The sequence below is a fragment of the Pleurodeles waltl genome, chromosome 4_2 (genome assembly GCF_031143425.1).
Source record: "Pleurodeles waltl isolate 20211129_DDA chromosome 4_2, aPleWal1.hap1.20221129, whole genome shotgun sequence".
In the NCBI taxonomy this organism is placed as follows: domain Eukaryota; kingdom Metazoa; phylum Chordata; class Amphibia; order Caudata; family Salamandridae; genus Pleurodeles; species Pleurodeles waltl.
Window position 1 is genome coordinate 742,022,501 of NC_090443.1, and position 13,983 is coordinate 742,036,483.

Genomic DNA, 13,983 nt, shown 5'->3' on the forward strand with positions numbered 1-13,983 from the left:
AAGCAGTAAATAGCTTCAATTTGGGGGTGTTGCAGCAGGCAGAAAGGATTAATCATCAACTGGATAGGGATTTTCCTGACTCTCAATCCCCTGTGTCTAACAGGCGGTTTTATTTTTAGAACAAGGAACTGCAGCAATTCTTTGAGCCATCCTATACCAGCCTGTCTACAGAGCATTGTTATAAATCCATCATGGGGTCAATTGATGGCCAAGTGAAATACAAATGCACTACGAGTTAGTGCTGTAACCGCGTACACAAAAGAATTGTAATGAAGAACTCAAGTAATACAAGTTACACAAAAAGGTTGCAAGACAGGTGGGGACTCAAGGAACAAACAAAATATGGAAACCTACTCTGACAAACCCTTTTTGGCAAGCCCTCTAGCACATTTTTTCCAAGTGAAGGAATTTAACCACGTCGAGTAATTCAACCTGAGGATTGTCTTTAATTTAAAAAACATTTCCTTGTGTTTTTTGTTCCCTGAATCGCAGGGACACTCTTATCCCTTGCTCTTTTTCTTTTTTTGCGGCAAGGTACCATACCAAACCCTTCTTTTTCTCACATGTCTACAAGTTTTGCACCCATTCACTGTGTGAGAAAGGGTGAGGTCTGGAGGAGGGCATGGCCTAGTGAGCCACGGGGCTTTCAGGTGATCGCAGCCTGATCAACATACGCGGGTGACAAAGGTCTGGGGTTTGCTTTCGCAGCTGCCCGTACCCTATCCAAAAGCACAGACATAAGGCTTCTGAAGATGCTTCCCAGGGAGGCTGCAAAATCTGTAATGGACTTTTACTCTGTAAACCATCCACATATGAGCTGGAGACCAAGGGGCATAAATAAGAGAAACGTGCTGCCACTGCATCACTGTTAGTGACGTAAACCTCTCAGTCATATCTATAAGGCCATGCAAAGCCACTTTGCGTAGTTTTTCGCCTCATAGAAATGCCTTAGTCTGCGCCAGGAAGGCATTCAATTGGAGATGCGGTGGATGTTCCCATGCATTACCCATGGATTTTGACGCATCCCTAGCACACACAGAAAGAGGAAAAAGAATCCTGGAATTGTTTTTGTGCAGGAAGGGTGTCTGTGTTGGCACTAGGCAGCCAAAATGGCACCAGTGCAGTTGGGACAGGAATGCGCCATGTCGTCCTTTCCTTTTGATGCGCTGCCCTGCTTCACAATTCCGCACATTTGGCTCCAAGTCTCTGGCGTGGTTTCTACTTGAGGTTTCCAGTTCAGGAGGCGAACGATCTGCTGCTGAAATGTCTGGAACCCCCTGGCAGCTAATGCTGTCATCTTTCATAGTTTGACGTTACTAATACAAACGCCTGTCATGCACATCAGTAAGTAATGACAAAGTACGTGACAACAAGCGCTTTATAATGACAAGTTATTGTGCATTTATAGTTCGCTTTCAACTCCACAATTTTGGACAACCAGGCACCACCACCGGAAAGCGGTGCACTGTAGGAATGTTTCCGACTGTTTCCGTTTCAACCGAAGCAAAGACCTGGTGACTGCTCAGAGGCCACAGCAGAGGGCGCTGCAGGAACATACGTGAGCCCTCACTTGTTTTAAATTATTTTATTTCATTTTCGAAATGTAACAAAGAAGCGCTTGTTTAGAACGTGTTTTCCAGGGCACCCTCGATGGCAGAGGGAAGATCAACATGTTCGCATATTTCTTCTTTCAGACAGTTTTACAAATGAAGGCGTGACCTTAGGACGGTACAGAGAATAGCGGTAAACGGGGGAACAGTGACGTTTGGTGTGATGTGTTTAGGTGTTGAACCGTTTCTAAGCGTTACATTCACATACATAAATATACCGCGGATAACCTACAGTGTCAGCCTCTCCCTCCCATTACTTCCAGGACACTCTCCCTGCTATAAGCTGTGGGGCACACCACAAGTCCTGCTGGACCATCAATCTCATCTTCTGGGGGTCTGAACTCCTTTGCTAGTTTTTTCCATAGCGCATGCTCCATTTTCAAAATTTCCCTCTGCAGAATCTCATCCCACTAGTTCCCAGCACAGATCCTTCACCTCCCTAGGTCCCCTCGTGTAGATTATACCATCCGTTTCGCAAACACAATACAGTATCCTTTGCATCGAGTCAATAGCTCCTTTCCTTAACCCAAAATCTGCAGGTGCTCTCTTCCCCATACCTCTCAAAGGAGTATGGTCCTTTGAGTTCCCAGATGCAAGGGGTGAGTTCTTCCCCACTCTTGTAAACTGTACATGATATCCGTTAAAGCCTGTTTCCCAGGGCAAGGTGTTTATGTCCCAGAAAGAAGCGCCTCGATCTTTGCATTCATCAGTTTGGGGTCCACTCACCACAGTGCCTGCTTGCCTCATCTCAGTATCCTGGTATCCCGAGGTCCCTTCAGTGCAGGATATCTCAAACAACATTTCCAACAGGGTCACGTCTAACACTGCAAAACACTCCCTCCAGTTCTCTATTCCTTCCCTCGTCTTCAACGTCTTAACTTAGTGGTGGCCACAATGTGATGCTGCTGGAGAGTAAAACCTTTGAGCTGAAGCATCTACAGGGACCACAAGTCTCGCTCTTTTTGAGTGATACTCACACATTTGGAGGTTAAGTTGTCACACCTGCTGGGAAAGGCTGGAACTTTATCTCTAAATGCATCTATGTACCGACCCCTGCTTAGTGCAGGGCACCACCAGAGAGCCCCAGATGCTTCCCCACCACCTCTGGATGCACCCTTCTACGGACTGTCATTTGATGGGAGAAGCTGCTTTGGACATATAAGAGTGCTGCTCCACAACATTTGTCAGCAATGCATCTACCATAGTGAGGCTTTGATGTCATTATAATAATTTACATTCATTGTGATTGTTCTATCATTTAACTGATGCCAAATTCTTTGTTGCCACAGATTATACATTGTGTGTGACAGCTCTTCCTGTGATTACTTCAAATATGCCAGATAGTACTCATTCCTAAGAATTTTCAAAGCTTGGGAGACAGTGCAGTCTGTCTCCTCAATATAACGGCTGGGCTCGAGAGTACATGGTCTATGAAGCCACCATGCATGCACTGGCACCAAACTCCCGTTTTTGGCCATAAGCTTGCATTCAGGTGGCTGACACCCACTGGGAAGCACACTGACAGGGGCTGGAGGGCTCCTTGTTGCAACTCTTTCATTCTTGCAGGCTGATGGCAGGCGTATGTGGGTAAATGAATACTGCAAGGTCTGTCTTGCACTGCCCCCGGTAGAAGTTTGGTGACTCCAGCTCTTTATCAGTCAATCTAGCTCGCAAACTTGCTGGGCACTTTAAAGAGCCACACAGAATAAATGCCCAGGCCAGATTAGGGAAAGGCCCACACAATTCAGAATACTCAGTCCCTCAACCACATATACTTTACCAATGGGTTTGCAGAGTCTGTCCTCCTAACTGAGTATGAGACTCACTCTGTCCAGTCTGAAGATCCCTGAGAGGCACACTCGTTGAATTGGAATTTGTGGAGCTCTATCATGTTACATCTTATCTTGGAACGCATAAGATCCCTGCTAGGCATGCTCCGCACCTCTAGATCATGCAAGACTCTACCTGAGTTACAGTGCTTTGACGCACACCTGGCTCCGTATAAGAGCCTTGAGAAACATACTTGGATCTGGATCACACAAGGACCCATATGAGGTAGAAGGCTTTGAACCAGACATTCAACTACATAAAATACCCGCAAGGCACTTTTGTCATGTCTGGATCGTGAGAGGTGCTACATAAACCACAATGCTTAAAAGAAACCTTCCACGACAAATGGCTCATTGGCCACACACCTTCTGGCTTAATTTCTCTTCACTGTAAACTATTTCACTATTTGACATGCACAGAAAGTTTCAGAAAAAAACATAATCAAACTCAACATTACAATAAGGCCTCAAATGGTTCCCCTCACTCCTGTACTTACTGTTTCATAACATGGTCATGTCAAATGAGTGGTGCGTATTGATCCCTACCCCGCCTCTCCTGCCCCCCTGTACATATTTTTACCCTTCCACTATGCCTAACCTCTTGATACACTTAATAAATTCTACTTTCCGGGAGGAAGCTCTGCCTCGATTTACTGTCCATTTTTAACACATGATGATTGCTTTGTATAATGCTATTCTCAAACCTCATATTTGCTATATGCACCTCAGCTATATAAAGGGCTCCGCTACCCCGCTGGATCAGATTTGCGCTACATAAATCTGCAAATGAACATTTATGATCTCCTCCTTATCCTTCCAGATGCCAATGTTTAATCACAGTAATTCCCATTAGCTTCCTAGTTCCAACGCATGGAAAGGACTCACTCAGATTGGGAGATGTCATGAATAAAACAGGTGCTTCTTCAAATTACAATGTTAGTATATTTATAGTGAAGCACACCCTGCACAACAGACCACAGCCCTTGCTCTTTCGAGGGCCTTTATTAGTAAATATAAAAAACATTATCAGCAAGCCTTACCTTGCAGTCCATCCTAAGGATGTGCTTGGCGATGGTTTTGGGATCATTATTTGTGAAAAATTCTTTCACCCTTTTTAACACGGATGTTTCAAGGGGTTTGTTTTCCGATGGAAGGAGTGTGGATTGAAAGTCACTGGGTTGAAAGGAAGAGGAGGTCTCAAACACCGGTCTAACGAACATGAACTCGTCTAAGTCCGCACCCCGCTCTGACAGTGGATCCAGAGAGCTGGTGGAGGTGCTCTCCTCTGGGGTTAAAGAGCTATGCTCGAAAGTCCTACTGGAAACCTGTGCACTGTCCTCTTGTGTCTTCTGCTCCGTGCATCCATTCACTTGGTGGGAAGGCTTCTCCCCGACTCCACAGTCCGTAGGACAGTCTGCATTTAGCTCACATTTATCGGTATGTTCCGAACAACGATGGGCTGCCGGAGAGTGTTGTGGCTGCATTGTGGGCACCTTGCTTGGCTTAGGGGGTGGCTTGGGGCACAGCTGGCTATCGGATCCTCTCAGTGCCTCAACTACATCAGCCTCGTAGGTGAAGCGCCGAGCTAGGACAGGGCTCAGAGCAGGCTCACTGCCGCTCCTGTATACTGGAGATGCTGGAGACAACCGGGTATCAACTCCAGGAGATGGAGATGGAAATCTAGAACCTAAAGAAAGAAATATTAATCAGAAAGGCAAAAAATAAGTCATGTAAGAAATACAACAGAATATAGTATTAGTCCTTGTTAGAGGATCGGAAGCCCTTTCGAAGCTTGACAGTATTCTTGGTAGCATAGTACATTCTTAGGTAAGTTGTCACTATGCTGTGCTATGAACATCATTTGGAAGGACACAATGAAATGACAATCAAAACGTATAGGACGAGACACAAGGTAAATAATGCTAACATATGATCAGAATAAAAAATAAAAAAAAGTTTGTCTGTGGGCCGCATGCAGGTGACATTTACCAGATACTCGCGGATTTCTTTGTCTCCCTATCTTTGCTTGGAGGAGCAAATATGGAGTGTGAGGCTAGATCCGGGCAACAGTGCTGCAGCAGGCAAATACACCTGTCTGTCCTTACATGTTATGAACACAGATGTTCAACTCTCCACCAGGAGAAGACAGACATAATGGCAGCCTAGCTGACAAAAAGGAAGTTATGAAAACATAGTTACAAAATAACGTAGGGCAGTCGAGCGTAAGGTTATGGTAGCCTAATTGATGAGACAGAACAGAGGATATTTGGTGGATGAGAGGGCTGTGATGTCACAGCATCCGGCGATGTGGACAAGATGCAAATCATGGCAGTCCAATAGCAGAGGCGGATGCGATGGGAGTCCAGCTGATGTCAGCTCATTTGACAAGACTAAAGCTATAACATTTTGGGATAGAGGTTCATGTAATTTCATGGACTTTGCATCTGTAACCAATGGAACAACCACCAGAAGGAGTAAGGTGCAACCTACAACGGTGTTCACAGATGACACCCTTTAGGTATATTTCACAGCGTGCCGAGCTCGCATGTCAATCCGTTCCTATAAGATTGTGATCAAAAATCCTTAACCAGGGTCTTATCTCAATATAGTTTGGTTGTCTTTCAAACTCTTTGTGCACCACTTCTCGTTGTGCGTTACAGCTGCATTACGTCTGGTCCAACCAGTTACTATTATTTGGGGCCTGTGCTATTTAGAGTACTTTCCACCCTCAGTTTAGCAACAATGACAAAGCACTGCGTCGCCCTGGCAGTGATTACAGGGGAGACTGTGTCTGATACAGTTGGCAAGAAGGAAAAATAATAGTGCGCCAGGAGGTGAGCTCCCTCCGGCATGGGGCATACACTCTGCAACTAACACAGTCACATGGCACAAAATTCAGGACCTTCAGACAGATTTATAAGACGACACGTTTTTATATATTCTTCCTGAAAATGATTCCTTGTATCTCATAAAGGGCATATAACAGGTGGGTATTAGATCGTGTGTACTTATTTAGATTTAAACAAAGTTTTAGACATTATGAATGATAACAACATATGAGCCACCTGTTTTATTACAGGAAATCAGCTTACATCACAGCTTCCATACTGCTTCATGCTGAGTAAAGTGGTATGTGTAAAAAGGAGTACACCAGACTACACCCGCGGGCAGCTCTATTAAAGTATGAGTTAAGTTATTTGTATGCACCTTTGTACTCGGTAGTCCTTAGTATCGATCTTTTCGGTGGACTGAAGGGTATGAGAATTCTGAGAGCTTCTGGGTTACCACAGTGTAGAGCTCCAGGCTCATAATTTTATGAAATATAATTTGTGACGTTGAAACTATTTAAAACGTGATGCAATGTAACACCTTGCAACATATTTTTAACTGTGACTGTAGAGTTCTTGATACAGGGTTAATCTACTTTCTTGGTACTTCCAATTGTGGTAGCGCAGGGAACTGAGGCAAAGTCAAATGGAATGAGGGGCTCAGAACCCAGACATCCTCATTTTACAACCCGCCCCTTAGCCACTGGACCACACTGTCACCTTTTACAAGTCTTACTATTTCTGATGGGGAGATTTCATATTTACAAGATAACAAAGCATATATATTCTTAGTGGATGGTCCTAGGTCCAAATCACTTTTTGATGGCACTCTCAGGTGTACTGCTAGCTATAACAGCGCCATCAAACTCTCTACAATGAAAAGGTCACTCTAGGGCAGAAAGTGGGTCAAGTTTTACTTCCATTGCATTTCTTTTCAAGAATGACACAGACGTGATACACACCGAAAAGGGTTCTCCAATCATCTGGGACCATATGTATGACCACATTTTCCCATAGACACAAAATGGGTAAAACTCTTTTGACACATCTGGCCCTTAGATTGTGTTTCATTAAGCTCAGATTGGTGGGAGACATTGTCCAAGCAACGTAATACCAGATGCAAACAGAAACTCTCATAATGGACCAGTTACTACACATCCCAAGATTAAAGTGAGCACAATAGTCTCTATTCAGTCATAACAGCAAAACAGTGGGTGGGGTGGCCTTTTCAGAGAAAGAACAGCTTTCACGAACAGACACCGGAAAACCTACACGGAAACGTGCTTTCAAATGTTTTTGACAAAGTAACTGTCTCTAAAGGGACAAATTCAGGATATGTTACTTTACAACAGTATTATCTGCAGACACGTCGGGTCTCTAAGGAGAGCCGTGTCGTGTCAGCACCGGGAGCTCCAGCACGTTGACTGAAGAAGGAGTGGCGCCTGGTTTGTGGTCCTATCACTGGCAGGCAGAGGGTGACGTGCGCGCCGAGAGCTGGCAGTGGACGTAAGAGGCCTGTGTGGCAGGCGCCTGCTTACTGAGGGCTACGACTTCTGGGCACACACCTATTGAGAGGTAGCTCTCCGACTGATGCGCCTTCAGGGGCCGTCTCTTCTCTTGGACGTGGTCCAGGCAAGCCGGCTGACTGCCGCTCTTCTCTTTATTTCTACGGATTCAAAGGATGGGAAAGACAAAATGAGAGAGGCGCAATCAGATGAATACATAATTTGCAATGAAAGCTTGAAGTTCGTAAATGACCCTAAAAAAGGAAAGACTCTTGCAGATACTCATTCACATTCCTTGAGCACCGAAACCACAGCACAAGAAAGCAGGCACGTTAACCAAACCCCGTTGGAAATACCAAATAATCAGTCACAAATACTTTTTTACTGGTTTTAGTTTCGCTGCCGTTTTAGGACAGCCCCCCCCCCACCGCATTCCCTCCAGTACCATTTGTTCAGTAAGTCTGGTGGCCAAACTTGCTGTACAAGAAGAGAATTCTACAAATATGAAAACATGTCCTCTGGTAAAAGCACCAACACCCTGAAGGCTAAATAAAAATACGAAACTGCTAATGACAGGTTCCAAGATGCAAAAGGAATCAACTGGATTTTTTTTTTTTACGTAGCAGCAAACTGAACTGTCAAAACCGTATTTGCCAGCAACTGGACGATGTAAAACCTTTTATGGAGGTTGCACTGAAATGTCCACAGGGGGGCGTAAACCACAACAAATCCCTATCTTTAATTATTTTGCCCAAATTGAAGTGTTTTCGAAACACTCTTTAATACATTTCTGACAGACGTCGTCAAAAAAATCTGCATTTTTAGACCTTGGCTTAAAATATATCCTACACAAACACACTGCTTGCCGGATGTATAATGTTTTCGAAATTTGTTTACAGTGTCAACAACCCGCAGTGAGTTGCTGGGTCAACAGTGGAGAGTCGGTGTCCGCTGCCCGAACCAGGGCGCATCTGGCGCGGATGAGGCGATAAGACAGGCTTGTTTCTCGGCTCTGAGGGAATATTTGCATTGAGCACACACAATATTTTCGTTGCTGTTTTCCTCCGCCAATCTTTCCTCTTGGCGATTGTGGGCGGGAAACCAACGGTGCGGACGAAGAGAGCCCGGCTGACCATGACGGAAGGGACAGCAAGTGATTAAATATGGACAGATGGGTTTACTGAAATATGCAAAGCGTGTCTTTTAGAACCAGAAAGAAGGAACTAAATACATTGAATGGCAACGTTTCCTTAAAAAATCAACAGTACGACAAATGATGAGGGGGAAACCAAGTTGTCTGACAGGCCGTATTAAAGTAAATTTCGATACACGTTTTAAGAAAAGGCATTTCAAAACACCGTGCGTTGATTCAAACTCCTGCACAGGTGGCCCAGTTTACCATGGACTTCCAGATGCACGAACCAACCACATGTATCAGATATGCTCTTGTCTGAATCCCACCTAAATATTTGCCCTGCATCTCTAACACTCACTCTTCACAACCACACCCCCTTCAGTACTATGAAACTATTGTCAGATGGTGGAGAGTGCCACACAAATGCTTCAAAAGAAATACATGAACCTCCTCACTACTGTGACTTTGTTTTATCCATGAAAGGGGAAGAGTCCCAGCACTATAGTGGGAAGCAGATGCCAGCACATAACACTGGCACTGAAGGGGCCTTGTGACCTGCACCACCTCAATGCCAGTGATAATGATGCACCGCTGGGCCGGGCGGCCTGGAAAGCTGCAAAATCACTGTTTTCTGACAAACTACTTCGAAGTCACCAAGGAAATGAATGCAGGGGTTAAACAGTCTCTACCCATCCACTACGAGCGACATAATCCATCAGTTGTGCAAGTGACACCTACAATTCAGTGGGGGCGGTGGCACTGACTGTGAACATTACTTCCCAAGTGAATGGTTCGTCCTGTGCCCCAAGGCCCTCCGGGACTGCCAGCAATATCTTGCTGGACGTGTCCCAAAGAGCACGTGCGTATCGGATCAACCGACAGACTTGTGTTTATGGGTCGCAGTGCCAAGCTGGCAAAGGAAAACATACATTTGCCAAAGGTGTTAAGCTTTTGTATTCTCTGTCCGGAGGATTGGTTGGAAATGTGTTAGGATTTGTCTTACTGGTTGAGAGCTCCACAATAAGGCTGTCTGGAATGGAGTGCTTGGTGAGAAAATCTGGGCCACCAGGCGTCAGCATATGATGCCTGGCCACCTGCCTGTGAACCGGTGGGCAACAACATGGTTTTGAGCCATAGGAGTATCAGTAAGGGCATCATTACATGGGAGCAAGGCCTCAGATACTGCTCGCCTTAGCTATAAGATTTCTGTCAAAACATTTTTCTTTGTCTCAATGAAGAGCAACTGTAATTCTAGTACTTCAGCTGCCATCCGAATCATCACTGCAAACACAGTGCGTTCTTCCATTGATGGCTCATGTCAAGCTCTGTCTCCGGAATTAGGCCCAATTCCATTTTCTAAATCAAGGTATAGAGCATCATCATTGTACTAGGAGGGAGTAAGCTATCTTCACTGCTTTCATCATTATAGGTATCTTGTGCTCCACCCTAATCTGGCACAGGGTCAGAATCCGAGCCAAAAAGAGAATGGAGCTTCTGCTGACAGCTGAGGCACATTAGAGGCGCAGAATCAGAGTCTATGACAATAGGTTGTACTTTTGTAATCTCATAGCAGGACAGCGGTTGAGCGCCACCCAAGGTTGGTTCAGGATCTGACGGGTGTCGGCACCGGTTCACCCACTGGCAACTAGTGGCATTGGGGCAGTGGGACCTGGACTGGTTCTCAGGGCCTGAATCTGAAGTCTGTACAGGAGTCAGTATAGACTCATTAACAGATCCGAGGCAACAGATGGCGCTGGGAAAGTTCCCACCTATGGCAACCTAACTGCAGCGCCCTGCAGTTCCGAGGGGGCCCGAAAGCACGCCAGAGGGAGCTGGAAGCACACTGAAAATTTGGAGGCTGCCCTCTCTGAAGACCACAATCTGCTGTGATGGCCTGGGTATCTTGGGGGTGCACCTGGGTCAACTGAGGGATCAACTTCTTCGCTGATGACCTCAATGGAGAGTGAGTGACATCTTTATGCCGTTGTGTCTTTGGCATCAGAGTGGCAGCAGGGGGTACAGTCCCACTTTGCTATTTTTATGCTTCTGTTTGGACTTAGACTTCAATTTAATGGAGGACTTCGAGCAAGAAGTGGAATAACCACAGGAATAGCCCCAGGACTGGCACTTGGAGCAGTATCTACATGAATGCCACAGGTTCTCAGGTTTAGCGACATAGAACTTTGCAAAGATCTTGAGTCACCTTTGGGTGCATGAGGGTGCACTTATCACCTGACTTTGAGGCATGTCCTGAGCCCAGGCACCAAAGGCACATCTTGTGTGGGCCCATTTCTGACATCTGCTTCTTACAGGTGGGACAAGGATTGAATCATGTAGTTTTCAGTGGGGACACTAGTCTAGCACACTCTGGAAACGTTTATAGAGTCATCGGAAAATTGGCAAAGTTGGGGCACTGCTTTGGAGCCCCCTTCGTGGAAGTGAAATAAAGGAACTGCCATCAGCATGCAGGGGTTACACGTATATGCCACTCTGTGCCATCACTTCCTGGGCGGTATGGAGTCAGAGAAGAGTTGTTCGATGCCACCTAGCAGTGCACAGTAGCACTGCTACAAAACATTTCGGGATCCAGCTTGGCGCCTGGGGGATATTCTAAAGTGCAATTAGAAGTATCGATCAAAATAGCCACTCTTTCTCATTAGTTTTAAAAGCAAGGATACATCCAAGAATTAAAAAAATGGAAGGGAGTGCCATTCAACACATTTTGCAACTGAGAAAAGCAAACGTTGCGAGGCAGGATTGCAGGCCTACTGGTTAAGTTACTGGGTGCAGAACTAGAACTTTGGAGTTCTATTTCAGCTGTGCCCACCTGTTCGTGTTTTGTGAATCTGAACAACTCGATTGATCCACCTATGCCCCAGTTAAACTCTTTGCAAACACTAGGAGTTGTTAGAGACAAGTTAACTTCTGGTATTAAGTCCTATACATAAACACACTGCATGATAACTTTGATTTGTGTACCTTTGTTGGTATTATCAAGGTCACATACATCTGGTCAGTATTAGAGGGTGAAAAACACACAAGAAGGCAAATAGCTTGTGTACTAAGATTCGGCTGCACATTTTGCACCAAGTTAATACAAGCATGCCAAATAATGTTGAATATTGTGTGCAAAAGAGTTTTGCAGCTGCTTTGAATGCCTACTGCCCATAGTGCATAATTTGGCAAAGACTACCACAATAGAGAATCTGATGGCAGGTACCCTTGCAAACATAGGAGTATAAATGCGATTACTATTGGTAGAAAAGTTAAAATGGCTCAAATACTGTTTGCTCATGGATCTAAAGGTTCCTGTAAACAGTGAAAGGATCAAAAGAAGATTTATGCATAATTAACAAGAACACAGACTGGAACATTCTCATTAGTGCGCTTTCAACATCATGCGAATGAAACTTCAGACTGATAAAGCGTGTAACAAAAGCTGCCCCCTGGATGCACGGACTCTGGGGATGGTGGCGTCATCTGATGTATGTATAAACGAGTGACTCATATGCACTTAAGGGGCCGGGTTCAGACAGCATTTGTTTTTTCTTGTCTCTGAAAGGTAAGAAGACGTGCTTTTGGAGGAGGTCTTTTGCCAGGTAGTCATGCTTGCCGAATGGCTGGTGATACCTGCGGCACAGCATTGGCATTCTGGGCGGGGCGAATATTTGTACTGGCAGGATGAAGTAACTATCAGGGTGTTGCAGATGACTGGCGATACAACAGACTGGTGTATAATTAGAAGTCCTTCAACTCCACCCAAGACCTGCTCCTTACTGTGGCATGTGGCTCGACGATCCGTGGGTTTTCTGGAGGAATGAAGCTGCTCTGCTAATCCTCAGCACTTCTGTTGCACCTGTAGTTCTCCAAGTGGTGGAGGTAGTTATGTGGAAAAGAAATGTTAGCCCTTCACAGCCTTGGATGTAGGCAAGCCTATGCGTATACATTCCCCAGTTTAAAAATAAAACAAAATTCAACCTTGGGTCATATGTCAATGAGTTCCCTACGGACGAACCTAGAGCAGAGAAAGTTCCACCTCCTCTTATTTCAAATTTTAATTGGGAGCTGCACAAAAGTTGTTTTTCATGACTTCTTAGGTCCAGGGCTTGATTCTGCAGTGCGATTTTGCTGGCTCTGTAGATGTGAGCCACATTGCTGATACATATGATCATTAAACAGTCGAGCTTGTACCGATTTCAATCCCCAACTCAAATTCAAAGACGGCAGCTTCTAGCCTGTAAGATGTGTCTTTTCCTGCCCAGATCAGAAATGAATCAGACTGAGGTGTTCTTCACTCGATACAATATGTGGTCCTAAAAAGCTTGAGGTCCTGCAGGCAGACGGGTACAATATTCAAGAGCTGACTGAGGGTTGACTACTGCTCGCACCAGCAAAGCCCAGTCAGATGAAAACAACAAATAATGCATGGGATTTAGATTGTTAAACTGATAGGAGCACCGGCCAACCGCCAATCCCACCTGGGCTCTGAAGAACACATCATTTTAGAAACAAACGTACATTTTTAACTTTTATGAACAAGGGAAAGGTGCAACCATACACCTTCAGAACCGGTAATGATGCCAGATTATTCCTATCCTTAGTGCCATATAAAAATATCTACTGCCACCAGGTTTGATAAATTCAGGCACTGACATAGCTGTATGATGCAAGTCTGCTACATTGGGGCACGGTCACATTTCTGCAACAGCTGAAGAGTGTCTTGATTTAGGGACAGTGACCAAATGTAAGTAAACGTTGCGCAACAGGCCTGTTAATGTACACTACTTTCAAGTAAAATGCAAGAAAGCTAGGTCTCCTATCTTTATTACTGAACCAGTAGAACCAGAGTCTGAGATAAACTCCCTTTCAAAAGTGTCCTTCCTTTCTTGTATGTAGGAATTTCAAGAAACTCTCAACATCTTCTAGTCATGTTGACATCACTCTCAAAGGAATTTGCCAGAGCTGTTCTCTACCATAAACGTACTCAGGACCTCAGAGCATACGTTCTCCCTAAGGCAAAAGAATAGAATTGTTGCAAAGGTAAGTGTAACTTGTTTTGTTAGGTGTATTACAGGC

The 13,983-nt window shown here is 44.9% G+C and overlaps 1 protein-coding gene across 5 annotated transcripts in view; it reads right to left on the reverse strand.

Annotated features, from left to right (window-relative positions):
- BCAR3 (BCAR3 adaptor protein, NSP family member) overlaps window positions 1–13,983 on the reverse strand; it is a 167,645-nt gene that overhangs the window by 30,954 nt on the left and 122,708 nt on the right. For all 5 annotated transcript variants that reach the window (XM_069232382.1, XM_069232383.1, XM_069232386.1 and 2 more), the window contains 2 exons: window positions 7,833–7,933; window positions 4,480–5,126 (listed from right to left, as the gene is read on the reverse strand). In XM_069232382.1, the coding sequence (XP_069088483.1) occupies window positions 4,480–5,126; window positions 7,833–7,933 (748 nt within the window). The remainder of the gene's footprint in view (window positions 1–4,479; window positions 5,127–7,832; window positions 7,934–13,983) is intronic.